The sequence below is a fragment of the Merops nubicus genome, unplaced genomic scaffold, assembly GCF_000691845.1.
Source record: "Merops nubicus isolate BGI_N331 unplaced genomic scaffold, ASM69184v1 scaffold12191, whole genome shotgun sequence".
Taxonomy (NCBI): Eukaryota; Metazoa; Chordata; class Aves; order Coraciiformes; family Meropidae; genus Merops; species Merops nubicus.
The window spans coordinates 11468-25504 of record NW_008587673.1 but is presented as its reverse complement, the minus strand read 5'-3'; the positions used below and the strand labels follow the sequence as shown (position 1 = coordinate 25504).

At 40.9% G+C, this 14037-nt stretch overlaps 1 protein-coding gene across 1 annotated transcript in view; it reads right to left on the bottom strand.

The window, feature by feature from the left end:
* ADCY5 (adenylate cyclase 5) overlaps positions 1–13801 on the bottom strand; it is a gene marked incomplete at its 5' end in the record, with an annotated part of 29149 nt that extends 15348 nt beyond the window's left edge. The window contains 4 exons of the mRNA XM_008949013.1: positions 4757–4844; positions 7521–7618; positions 9241–9385; positions 13779–13801. Of these exons, the coding sequence (XP_008947261.1) occupies positions 4757–4844; positions 7521–7618; positions 9241–9385; positions 13779–13801 (354 nt within the window). The remainder of the gene's footprint in view (positions 1–4756; positions 4845–7520; positions 7619–9240; positions 9386–13778) is intronic.
* Between the last annotated feature and the right edge of the window lie 236 nt (positions 13802–14037).

The following is a 14037-nucleotide window of genomic DNA, read 5'->3' as shown; positions in this document are numbered from 1 at the left end:
ATTCCTGCTACCCTTTTGTTTAAGCCTCAAGGCCAAGCTCCACAAAGGTATACAAAGACCTAACCTCCTTCTGTAATCTCTGGGAAATCAGGCACCTAAATAAAACTTGGGAGTGCTTTGTTGTGGATCTTGGCTAAAGCCTCTCTGGCCAGTGATCCCCAAAAAAGTCCGACTTTGAACGAAGCCCGAGATATCAAGCAAAGCTATCACTGGAAGACACTTAAATTCTAATGAAAACATATTTTTTTTATATTAATCTTGGTTCTCATTACTTTGCAAAATGGGGAAAATTTCAAGTCAGTAAATAAGTACAGCTGGAAAACAACCTTGAGAGGAAACAAATGCCAAAACCCCCAGGAGGTCAGGACTGCAACAGGGAATGCAACGGCACAGCCATGCCACATGTCTTGAGGGCATCTGCCTTGAAAACAAAGTTCATGGAGGCCCCATAACATAACTAACGGTCTCCCCATTTCACAGAGGCAGAGAGAGAGGCCAGGAACACCTGCAGCTTGGAGGACTTCTGTGATAGAAACAGGGGACCTGCCTTGCCTTTGACAGTTTAGCTCCACTCTATTAACGTTCCCTCTGTAAAAATATCCACAAGTCAAAGGCATAATGAAAAAGAAAAAAAAAGAAGATGACTTCCCCCAGCATTGACCAGTACAATAAAACAGAACAAAATAATGTCTCTTCTGTCCTAGGAAAAGAAACAGAACATCAGGACACTACAGTACAGTGAACTTCTATGCACTGTTGCTGGCTTGGGCTGTCCAAAATAATTTATTCCTCTTAATAAGACTCAAGTCCTCCCTGAATGAAGAACAGGACAAGGGAAGGTCTGAAAAAAATGGCAGCTCTTAAGCCTTCATGTGCACTACTGAGAACAGGGGCCAAAAGAATTCATATTTCAGAAAAGATTCACATTTGGGTTGCCACACAAGCTTGAGGTCATTCCTTAGTGCTCTTAAAATCTCCATGTAAAGAAAAATAACCACAGTGCAAAAAAGGAAACTGGATTGCCCAGTTGATTCCAGTTTATTCTGAATTGGAATGCATAGATGCTGCTGGAAGACATTATCTCTCAAAAGTGAGAGGCTGTGAAAGCATGCAGGTGCCAACAACTATGGAAGGGGAAGGTAGGGCACTGTTGTGCAGCTGAAAGTCTGAATTTAAAAAGTAATCCAATACACTGAAAATAACTCACAACCTTCAGTCATTTGCATGACAAAAATACACTAAATAAAAACTGTACTTTGCAATAACACCTGATGACAGAGAAAATTTCTCCATTTTGTCTTCTTAACATATATTATGGACATGGAAAACTGCTTAGACAGTTGCTGTTGTGAGATGGAAAAAACTAGGAGTTCTGATTTTTCAATTTGTAATAAAAGCCTTCCAGTCATTTTCAAGTACATTAAGATGCTTCTGGAGTAAAAAACATCTCCAGGCAACATGATGTTACAAATCCATTTCTGTAACATCTTTCACAGTGATTTATTAGTCTACTAAAAAAACAGTTTTCAGAGGTATTCTTTCCCCTGCTTGAGATAAAAACCCAAACACATTAGGAGCATCTAGACCAGCTTCGGGAGGCAAAGAAACAGGTAGGCAAGCTGCACCTATGTAAAGCTACAGAAAAACATTGTTTTGTAAAGGAAAACTTGAAATTTCTCTCATACATGCTCCTAGGAACATGCAAGAAATTGGAGTCCACACAGCAGTGTAGATACCAGAAGTCAAAGATTTTAAGAAGAAACACAAACTTGATAAGTTAGTAGCAAAACAGATGTCTGTCAGTGGAGTATTTGTGACGGGACTGTGGTTCCCACGACCTTAGACTCTGTTGGGAAGGAACACCATCTTACGGTGGCCAAGGCTTCATGAAGCATCAAAGTGAAGAACTGGAACTCTCTTGTTTATTACAGCTGAAGAAACTTGGCAAGCCAAGCTGGCTGCATTGGCAGTTCCAGGATCAACTTCCAGTCCGTGGAGAATTTTATAGTGGATGATAATAATGACAGCAAAAGAAAATAAAACATGATCAAGATGTCCAGAAAGAGCCTGCTGGCCACTGTCAAAGCCAGAGATGAAGAGGCCAAAAGAGGAAAGGAAAATCTCACATGAAAGCTGGAAAGAGGAAGAAAAAAGAGTCACTTATAATGTAAAAGCATAGCAAACAAGCAAAGGTTATGCTTATGCTGATCTCCTGGGGTGAACACCTGGTTCCCAACTTTGTGTGAAACAAACTATTACTATGTGAAACACGTGCTCTCCTATCCTACATCTGAGTGTGAAACAAAATCATGCTGACAGCCCTGTATCTTAAAACTTCCTCCAAAGGATCTGTAGAAGTGCCTTCCTTGTGCCTGTCTGTAAAAATTCTTCCTGGAGCAATATGGAGTACAGAAATTAAAAAAAAAACAAAACAAAAACAAAAAAAAAAAAACAAAAAAAAACAAAAAAAAAAAAACCACAAAAAAAAAACCCAACACACCAAGGGCTTAACCAAGGGCAGGGTAAACCTACTGCTTAAAACCCCCTGACCTGGAACACCAAAACCTTTAATGACAGAAGCAAGCTCCAGCTACTGGGAGCTGCTGCCATGAGATGGGTAGCTGGCACGCTAGAAGTACCTGTCCCCTAAACAAGCCATCTCATAATCAGATGTTGTCAGCAGAGGCTAACCTGGAGCACTAAGAACGGGGTAATCAAAAAGGCACTGGAGCTAGAGGCATTTCCCATGTCTGCAGTCTGTGCGGAGAAGGCACCGGTCATGCAATGTTCTACATAAGAACCTCGTGGGTCTGGGCCAACATGCTGAAAATTCACTTTTGGAAATACCAGGAGCTTCATAAAACCCCATTAAATTCCGATTGTTAGTTTGAATTCCCTCTGGTGCCTTGTGTTTCCAGGGCTTGTGCACTGAGGCAAAGCCAGCCTAGAAACAGTTGCAGGCAGCACGGAATGGACCTCCTCTACAGGAATTTGGAAGGTGGGGTCAAAGAAATCAAGACAGAACATCTGCTTAGGGTCCTGGGGACTGAAGAATCCTGTGTGCCTATTAAATTAATCACTATTTAAGGTCAGCAATAATACTAAAACAAAAAGTCCAAACTAAAACTTTTGAAATGACAGAAGAAATGAGTGCTGATGTCAGTATGTGGAAGCAACCTAAGTCCATAGAAAACAGTGGTTGACAAACAGCCGTGCACCTTGAAATCCATCTGGTTGCAAGCCAGCTAGCTCCAATGCTTCAGAGGTCTGAGTCTGCTACAGCTCTTGCTCCAGTATTTGCTCAGCACCAGTAGAACTGGTGTGTTGGCACAGCTCTGCACAGCTGGCAGTGCGCTGGGATGTTGCTGCTGGTGACACTGAAGTATAAGTAGGCTCCAGCACATCTCTGCACTGAGCTTCCAAGCCCACTGTGGCTGTGACCAAAAGCTCTCCACAGTGGCTGCTGATTAACTGCTGATCACATTAAATGTTGATACCAGTTTACAAACTACCACCACCAAGTAGCATACTCATGTGCAGCGGACACACCAAGTATAACCAAGGATCTTTGGGCACCACCTCCCAGCTCAAGTGACCCAGCTCTTCCTATTAGTACTGCTATTTCTGACTTGTAATTCTCATTGCTGGTAAACAAGCAGGATCAATGGGACCTTGCGCTTACAAACCAGGCTCCTTTTAAAAGTGTCATAAGCCTGAGGGAAGCCCTGTGAGTGAGTTGTTCAAATACAACCTGAAGCTTCTGTCACTGGGAAGACTTTGTAGCTCTTATTAAATGAGAAGGCAAAGTTTAACTCTCCTTATCTAACTTTCAAAAATCAGAAAGACTTGAAATGTGCAAGTCTGTCATGAGCACCCACATTCAACTGTTGAAAATGGCAAGGAGAAGACAATTAAAGTGCAGCAAATCATCTGCCTGACATAATTCATTACCCCACTGTTTCTTCTGCAGGAAACATAATGATACTGAGCTATTTTATTCCAGGCTCTGAGGACAAAGCCGAGCTTGGGCTAAGGGCCTGAATCTGAATATATTGCATGTTCAGATACTGCTAGACTGGAGGGATCCCCCAAACTGCACATAAAATCAACTAGTGTCAACATTTTAATAGGAATACCTTTGAGTAAAAAAGATGAGCACATCACCCTTCCCAAAGTGCTGACTGCCAAGAAGAGTTAATACATTTTCGGATTTGACTCAATGTATTTCTTTGCTGATCAAAACCAGTTACAAGAAAGAGCTCACCAAATGTTGGAAGCTCTGTACACTCATCTGAGAAAGGCTGATAAACTTCTATAGGTTTATGGTTTTTACTTCCCCCCAGGACATTTTTCTGGGATGATATTCTGCTTTTGACTATCTGCCTACCCAAACATGCATATGCAGCAGAGGCCAGTACACAGGCAACTCCACAGGAACTTTACAGGGAGGAAACCAACGGTCAGTGTTTTATTCCACATTGGAAAACATCTTCTTCTTATATCAGTATGAGAGTGCCTGCAGGGGACTTAACAGACATGCAGATCCAGAGAGGGACTGCTTCTCACCAGCTACTGAGATGCCAACCCTAACATCTGTTCACAGTTCATTCTGGCTTATCAAAGGCTTTTTCTGTAACCATTATCACATCGTGTGGAAAGGATGGCTAACAGAACATGCTCTGTTAGCTGAAGAAATGGATTGCTGATCCAGTTATCTTAGGTAAAGGACTCTACAAACCGAGCTGACAGTACTCACCTTAACACAGGAGTAAATGACTGAAACAAACACCACTGTGGTCAGGATCAGGAAACAGGTCAGGTAAAAACCCAGCATAAATGTAGAGCTGAAATCAAGAAGATTTTTTTTTTTTTAAATGCACACCATTACAGAACAGCTACAGCTCTGCTCTCCAGAACATGACATTTGTACAAGTGCTGCACGAGCTTTCCAATTAGGACAGCAGTAGGAGATACAAGGTGCCTTGAACACCAACAGATACTCTGTCCTCTTTAAAATTTCTCATGCAGGTTGCAGAGCAGACAATACTCCATCTCTTATAGCAATCACCTTGCTGCTGAGGTGACAGCAGAGGGACTGAGAAATACTGCATGCACTGGAGGAGCTGATAGAACCATTTGTTACAGCACTTTGGCCCCCAGCAGGCTGAGGGCAGGAGACCCCCCCAGGAAGGAAAGAAGGAAAGCGTCCCGAGCGCCGCAGTGCAATGGGAATAGCTATTTGTCCTTGCCCTGCAGAGGGAACGTCTGTGCTGCACCATCCTCCACGCTCTGTCTCGTGCACGGAATGGGAGCAATCATGGCATGAGGCTAGTCAGGGAAGCAGCCTGAGCTTGGCCAGCTTGAGAGGTTCCTGTTCTTTCCAACTTTGAAGTACAAACAAGACCCCAGGGCCAACTTTGCACTAAGCATTTTCATCTGTTTTGATCATGAAGATATTCCACAATTTCCCAGTGATTGGTCTCAGTGTGACAGGATAGGCCCCCTCCCTGGAGTTAGCCTTGTTCATAATCTAAAGGAAGTATTGTGATGTGACATCGAGACCAACCACACCAAAGCCTGCTGGTCTCTGTGTTCTCTCATGACTACTAAGATAATTGTACTTGCTAATTCATTGTTTGAGCCTTTGTGAAATTCGTTAAAGCTATTTCTCTTCACCATCATCAATTAACACTGCCATTTTGTCTCTAGTGTCTTTCATGAAGCTCTGATGGTGACACTTATACATCTGTGGTTTCAGCTGCTGCTGAACTGTTACCTTCAATAAAAGACCAAAACTATGCAATCAAAATATAAGGAAAACCAAATAAAAAGGTGAAGGAAACTATATCTCCCCTGCAGTTAAAACATGTAATTTTATTTACTCTTCAACCAAATCATCTTTTAGAAAGGCCAGGCTGCCTAAGGATACTTCAGAAGTTAACAAAAAAGCAACCACCACCCTTATGGGCTGCATGGAAAGAGGCTGAGCAGCATGACATTTACACCACGCTGCCATAAGGGATTGTTTCCTGCGTAATACAAAGGAGTCAGCCATATGGTTGTCACAGATCAGAAGCTGTCAAGTTGTCATTTAAATGTTAAACTGGGTTTTATGAAGACAGCTTAGTGACTGCTTAGGGAGTTTGATGAGCAACATAAAGGCTTGTAGAGGGCCTCTGCAGGTATGAAGTCACAGCAGTAACATGCACAGATCCACAGTGTAAGCACTTGCTAAATCAATTAGTTTCAAAGAACATTTTTGGACATAATTAACAATGCATTAATTTCTGGGATAGATCTATTTTCAATTCTGAGTCCCTTGCAGCTTCCCTTTCAGTTTCCCAAAGTGGATCTGTCTGTTTACACACTGCATTTGTACTATGTTATTTTGCTGATTCAATCTTTCTGTGAGCAGAAGTGAATGTTCCCTTGCCTGGGAGAGTGAATGACCTCAAACACCACACTATGCATTGTTTATATGATCTGAACACTACAAACCAGTCCTTACCCTGAACTGGTCTGTGTTCTGAGCAGAAGTAGAAAGCAGTTGTAATGGCATAAAATAGTATTTGGGCTCTCTTTAAACAATTTTTTGTCTTGTAATGAAGATGAATTTCATTTCCAGAGCTTCTGTGATCTTGTTCTTCAGATTAAAAATTACTAAGTCTGAGTTTATTTCCAACACAGCAGTGCTCAGTGAATGATATATGAATGATATATGATTGCTACTAAACCAGAGCACAGAAAATACCAATATGCTTTAATTTAAAGGGATTTTTAAATGAAAACTTTGAGAAGAAATGCCATGTCTGCCAGAGCGTGCTGTGGAAAAGATCTAATGGGTTACACTGTACCTTTCAGACAAAGCATTTCACTGCAGTGGCCCAACAGCACTGTGCCCCACAGCCCTGAGGAGCTTGTGCTGCTCTTGCCTGGGGAAAGGAATGACTGCAACGTCTAAACCTGGAGTCAGCTACTCAAAGCTTAGGCATGTGTAGCTGAACACCCTCTCTACCCCTCTTCTTGCACTGCTGCTGAGTCCAGAAGAATAAATGCATGAGCAGTTATGTCTTATCTGTGAAGCAGACCCTGAGACCTCAGTGCTCCGAGCAATGAAGCTGCGATGGGTTTTTCAGCTCCCTGTCCCACTGGGTCCAGATAAGAGGAGAGCCTAGCCTCATGTTGTGAATGCCTACTATGCCTTAGTAGGCAAGTCTTCCTACTTACTGATATTTATTTTCCACAGGCTTATAAACATGCTGAACTGAATTTCCTAAGATGGAGGTAAATGGTAAGAGGGCTCACACTGGGAAAACAAATCCCAGTGAGGAGGTTTTAATCTGCACTAGGAATGAGTGAGAACAATAAGCACCATGCATCACTTGAACATGAATTATTTAAGAATTTCTCTCTTCCCCTTGGTGTTCTGAATTCTCAAGAAAAAAAAAAAAAAGAAAAGAAAAGTAGGCCAGAACAGAGGAGGGGAGCAGATGGGAGCAAAGGGATGAAAAGGTACTCACTGTGGCACGATTACAATCTGAACAAAGCAGATGAAGAGGAAGACTAGGGAGGCACAAGCCACGTAGGCTCCGAACCTGTCATCCACCTGCTTGGAGTACTGCAAAAAATGCAAACAGGGTTATGTTAGCAGGAAATTTGGCTGGCTGCCTTCTCTCCACAAAGGCTTCTTACTTGGCTTCCATTTCGGTCCTTGGAAAACAACACTGGTAGGAAATGACTAAAACTACAAACTCCCCTTCTCCCAGAGCAAGCTGTAAGGGCATGAACAGACCCAAAGGCCAGGGAACAAACTCATACAGCTGGGTGGATTTGCTATCTGCTCCTTGCACGAGAGGAAGAGTTGTGGATTCACTGGGACCAGGATTCTCAGTCACTGTTGTCAGTTCTCAACTTCTTCCATGGGAAGTCTCCTCCAACAAGTACTAATGTTGCTAATGAGAAAACCCTGTATTTTGTGCAGACAGCTTGGCTCATTTAAATGATGGTGTGAGGATGCTACAGTTTTCACACAGGCACTCCTTCCAACTGCTTGTCAACAGATCGGTCACAGGGGAGCTGCATCAGATTCCCAGAGATACTTTATTTAGGCTGAAGCACAGTTCTCAGTACGCATGGTCTCAATGTGTGAGCCACAAAATAAAAGGTGCTCAGAACAGGTGAACCGCTAATTCCCTAGCAGTTTTCTGCTATAAAATTGAAGGGAAGGAGTCAGGGGAAATTACGTGCTTGAGCTTTTATCCAGTCCCACGCTGACTCATTGAAAAGCTGTAAATCCTGCAAAGGTCTGCTTTTGCAATAGGTTGTAATCCCTTTCATTGAAAGAGTGCTTCTAAATAAAATTCTTGAAAAAAATATTGCAAACTTATTACTGAAGCTTTTTCCATTGAACAATATAGTTTAAACTGAAGTCCACTCAAGTATCCTCAGAATCTGTGCTTGGATTAAAAAAAAAAAAAAAGAAAAAAAAGATGACTTTGACTTTCTTTGGTAATTAGAAACAGCAGGCTATATAGAACCCTTAATAATAGCATCCAGGTACCTCTGGACTCAACTGAATTAAACTTTGCAGCCACCTAAAGCAAATATTGTTTCTATTTTATAGACAAAGACATTGAAATGATCTTTGCCTCACAACAATATCTGAAACAAATCAGGAAGTGATCAGCTGTTTGGGAGCCTTGGGTCTATAATTCCTGTTTCTCACATTTGTGAGACAGAGAACTCTACTCATTGCTTAAAATGGGCTCCCAAAAATGACCAGAGCATGAATTGCATCCCAATGAACCCTAGAGGTACTTGGGGGGAAAATGGGCAGGGAAAAGGCTCTCATGATTCAGAGCTCAGACAGGCTGAAGCAGGTTTCTCTAGTGATTTGAAGGAGGTAAGGGTTGACTTGAATCTCAGTTTGGAGAGAAAAAGTCCCAAAGTCAGAGAGAAAAATCTGTCTTATTCCAGATTCCCTTTACAGCTCATCATTGCATATTCACAGGAGTCTGACAGACATGGCTTAGTTTTCCTGTCCAGTGCTCCCTTCAGATGACTTTCTAGGGACATATATATATAAAGGTTTCTGTGAAGATGCATGAAATTTTTAAGTCAACCTCACCTCCAACACCTAAAAAATCGCTTTAGCTATAGATAGAAAAGCTTGACCATATGCAGGACAATTAAAACTCATAACAAGCCTGAGTGACGCACTGCAATTATTGTAGACATTACCTTTTTCTCCAAGTCAGGCTCCCTGAATGTTAAGAGGAACTTGCGCACGTGCTCAGAGCGTAACCGGTCAATACTTCTGGCGTCGATGGCACGGCCCAGAAACTCATCCACTTCATCTTCTGGGTTCATACTTTCCTGTGTATTCCTGAGGATGTCACAAAAAGGGAGCATAACATGACAAGATAATTTCCTCCTCCTCACCTTGCTACCATTTGACTGTATAGTAAGCTGGGGGTTAATAGCATTTCACTTATGACAGCTTCAAGTTGGAAAATTGATTATGAACTGGAAGGAAAATTATATTGGCTCTAGAGCTCACTGCCAGTCCTGAGTCCATCAGTGAAAAGAATCAATTTACTTGCCCTTTTTCTATACTACATCCATTTATTTTCTTGCCTTGCAGTCTCTTTAGTGTCCTTCATTCTCTAAAATCAGTCAGTAGTCTCCTTCCACTAGTCCTTTGATTCAGTCCTCCCTGCAGTGCTGTGCTGTTGTAGCTGTTAGTGCCTGAACTGGCCAAACACTTTACATAGTCATATACCAGTCATATTTCTTGCTTCCCAATAATAATATCTTTAAATATTTCTGTGAAAATTTCTGAAGTTGAGCAATTCTCAATTTCTGAGAAAAAACTGTTCACAGAATGAATGTGGGGAAAATAGTGTGGCCTGATGCCCCACTGCCTCCCCTTCATGCAGTTTTTTATGAGTATAAAACATAAACCAAACAAAATTTGCCATTTACAAGGTATTTACTCAAGGAAAGGTTGCAAAAGAAAAAAGCAGCAGAAGAAAAAAAAAATAGAAATTAGATTCTGCTTTCTAAATATGTGGAACAAGATTTCTAAATTTCTTATAATCTTTAGCATCAGTGTATTTCTGATGTTCAGCTACAGCTTCAGAAAAACAAGGCTGATTTTCAAAAACTGTTGAAAAAAATAACACTGAAAACTCAATTGCCCTGAGGCATTTTGCACTGAGGATCAGGAAACTTGAAGCACCTCCCCACACTCTAGTAATTTTTAATATCTAACAAGATTTTAATGACTTGATGCTGTCACTTTAATGGTCTGCCTTAAAACTAGCTATAGGCAGAAATTAAAAGCTCATCCTGAAGTGCTGTTTTTCTGCTCTGCTTGCACAATTGTCGAGGTTATCCATGGGATATGCTAATAGTTATCCACTGGAATACACCCTGTGGATAACTATTTCTATGGGCAAACCCCATGACAGTACAGCAATTTTCAGCTCATGTCATGTGACCTTCACCTTAATCACTCTGGAGAAAAAAATCCCGAGGTCTGACAAGCACAATGAAAAGCTACACTGCTTTATTTTCTCAGTTTTATTTGTACTGCATAACAGTGCCCAATGCACAAACACTGTGTTGCAGTCAGTGGGCCCTTACAGGTAAAGCGGAGACTGCTCAAAGCAGCTTACAAACTAGAATGTGACATTTCCAAAAGAAAGCCTCTCCAAAAACATTCTGCAAAACTAGACCAGATTTCAAGAAGCCTTCTGTACCTCATACCCCAGAAAAATAAACCATCTCCTTCTACTCATTTCCATTCCAACTTCCTTCATCCCAGTCTGCAAGTTGAACATGTCTACACCTCAGCTAGGTCATGACAACACGCTATCAGCATCTATTTTGTGATCATATGGCAATTGAAAACCTAGTTTGTCTTGAGGTCTTAGCTTTATTTTAGCCAATCTTAATATTTCAGAGGGGTTGGGGAAAGCAACTTTTATTTTGGGGCTCTAGAATTATTTAATTCCTTGAACTTCATATAGTCCACTTTGAAATTAAAGTGGGTTTGTCCCAAGAAGGACATGACATTCAATTTACTTCTAGATGCTTCCTCAGAAGAAGCATATCTGCTTGAGCACTGAAGACGATTGCTGCTTAGTTTCATTCAGTCTTCACAATGTCTTCTGGGCTCATAAAAATAAGCAAGGAAATGGTTAGGCTTTGTATTTACAGAATGTCTTCCAAGATCCTGTGAGTTATTTACACGTTTAGGTCATTCACATTCAGTCATTTCATACCACGTACAAGAGATGCAATACATTTTCCCCTAGAACTGAAGCAAAAGAAGCAGATCAGCATCTTGGCAAACCTCAGATAAATTTCTTGTTCCAGTCTAAAACTGTCACTTGAAGAAAACAAAGAGAAGAAAGAAACTGCTTGCTCAGGCTTTGGACTTGGCTGCCTCCAGTTTTGTAATGGGTCCTTATACTGCTGAGGGTATCTCTAATACTACAATAATTTCTGTGGTCGCAGATTGTGTAGAAATTCCCTCACAGGTTTTAAATTGCCTTGCTGGGATATTCACAGTGAGGCAGCCACCTTCATGTAGACTGCAGGGAAGCTCAGTCACCTTGCATATACCTAGCTGCTTGGGTGACTTTTACAGCTGGTTGTACCCAAACTTAACTACTGCACAGGAAGTTTGTGTATATTTGCATAAATGTAATTTTAAATTGAAATACAAAATTTTCCTGTGCTAAGGAGTGCCCTGGAGGAAGTGCCTATAAGTCAGAGCCAAGTACTGCCACAAAATAATGAGATTCATGTGTGGAATTCATACTACTTATTGATATATCGATAGTGTGTGTGGGGAGGTAAAACTCAAGGATTTCAGGTCACCACAAAACTTTCATAAACACCTCCTGAAAGTACTGCTGAGATTTCTCCAAATGCAGCCAATATAAAATTGTTGCAAGGGACAGGAACAGCACCAACAGAGCTTGGAGCAACTTTTGCACTCTGCTTGCACGCGTAAAACCTAGCAATTAACCCAGAGATGCTGGCTACAGAGTAATCCAAAAATGTTCTGCTGACATAATTACTTTCTGCAAATGAAGAGTGTAACGACTGCCAAAAATACATGTATGCCATAATTTTAAATGCTTCATGCCTAGATGCAATAACTAAACCTGCACATAGGCACGTAAGTGTCTGTTCCTATTTTCAGAGATGCATAGTGTAAGAGAAAAGTACTGATGTTCATGAAGGCACTGGGCTGACTGCTTGACATGGTTCAGGTGTCTAATATCACCATGAACTTTTTCTGCTAGAGATTACTTTTTGGCTAAATCTTTGTTCCTGACTTAAATGTATTTCGGAATCAGGAGAATCTGAGGCAATTAGTAGCTTCTTTTGGTGCTGAACAGAAATGCAAAAATCCTGCAGTTTGTATAATAAGCTGGTGTCACACTGAATCAGCACTGTAAATACTCTTAGCTATTGTCCACAATGGCTCAAGTAACCTTTTCAAACTGTGGCATGGAGGAGAGACATTATGGTCCTTGGAGTAACACTGGAGCTGCAGTTCCTCGGCAGCTCGGTCACTCAGTTGTGGACCAACACTGAGGCAGCTGAATTTATGTTTTCTTGTGCAAACCATGAGGAGGGATGCAACAAGAAACCCCTGTGAGGTCCCCTACACACCTTGTAGCACCAGTGAAACATCCCAGGTTGCACAGTACTAAATGCTATCAAAATCAATTTTGCAGTGAATGGCAGTGGAAGGTGAGAATCATTCTTAATATTGCCATGTTCAAACTTATCACTCCCTTTACTTTTAGAGAGCTGTTCTCAATGCTCAACCAGCAAAATGTGAATTTTCCCAAAGGCAGATGCTTAGGACCCACAAAAGCGTTTGGCTGTCCCAGCTCACAGAGGTCCGCTTAAGTCCTGATGGCCAGCCTCAGAAACATAAGGGGCAACAGCAACATATTTTAGGCATCAGTGTCCTCTGCTGTTACCCATCTTGCTGTGAGCGAGCTTACAATTAAAGCTATTCAGTAGAACTAAATGTGAAATTATTCCAAACACATTCAATACAAGAAATATTTTTCTTATGTCCAGGTTTAGAAGTTAAAAAGTGAACACAGTTGGGTTTTTTCCTCTCCAACAGCAATTTTTCAAAATATCACTCTTGTTAAATTATTTTAACCAATTTAAAAAAAAAAGTTCCATATGAAAAAAATTAAAATGCTGCTTGAATGTGGCTGTATTTTAGAGCATGAAAGTTTGAATTTACTTTTTCAAATAAGCTGTCACTTCTGAGTTCAGTTTTATATCTAGAAATAAGTAAGGTATTATAAGTAATATGAAATACATACAAATAAACTCAGAAACTATATATATATATCAATACACAAATTTTTCTTATCAGAGATGTTCAACACTTAGACATACTTTACAGAAAGATTTTGTTCTTGGGATATTTTCAGAGAAATAATTAGGAAAGAATATTTGGGGCAAAGGGAAAAGCAGCAAAAGCATTTTAATTATGAAAGCAAGTTAGAACCACACAAACAAATAAATGTTTTAAGGGCAGCAGCAGTTCTGAATGCACACCAGTCAGTCCTGTGCCCTTGACTGACTGTCCCTCCAGAAGAAACCCCTGGGGAGTGAAGGCATTACTCTTGGCTGCTGGGCATTAATTTTTGTCTTTTTTTAATACGAGAAAAAAAAAAAATCCCAAATGTGCAAACATAACAGTGTATGACAGAATTAAATTTGCTTACTTGTCCTTGGGGTCCTCAAAACCCTGAAAGAAAGGAAAAGCACACAAGGGTTAGGAAACAGGCTGACCTTGAGAACACAAAGTATCCTGAGAACAGCAGTTTGCAAAGGAGTTTTCAGGGTGCTCATTTATTAGGTGTGGATGAATATCCTTACCCACCCACAGCAATATTTTTTGCTGCCATGTCATCAGGCAGATAGAGCAGCTTTAGAAAAACACATGCATTCAGACATAAATTTATGCATGTGAAAATAAGGGAA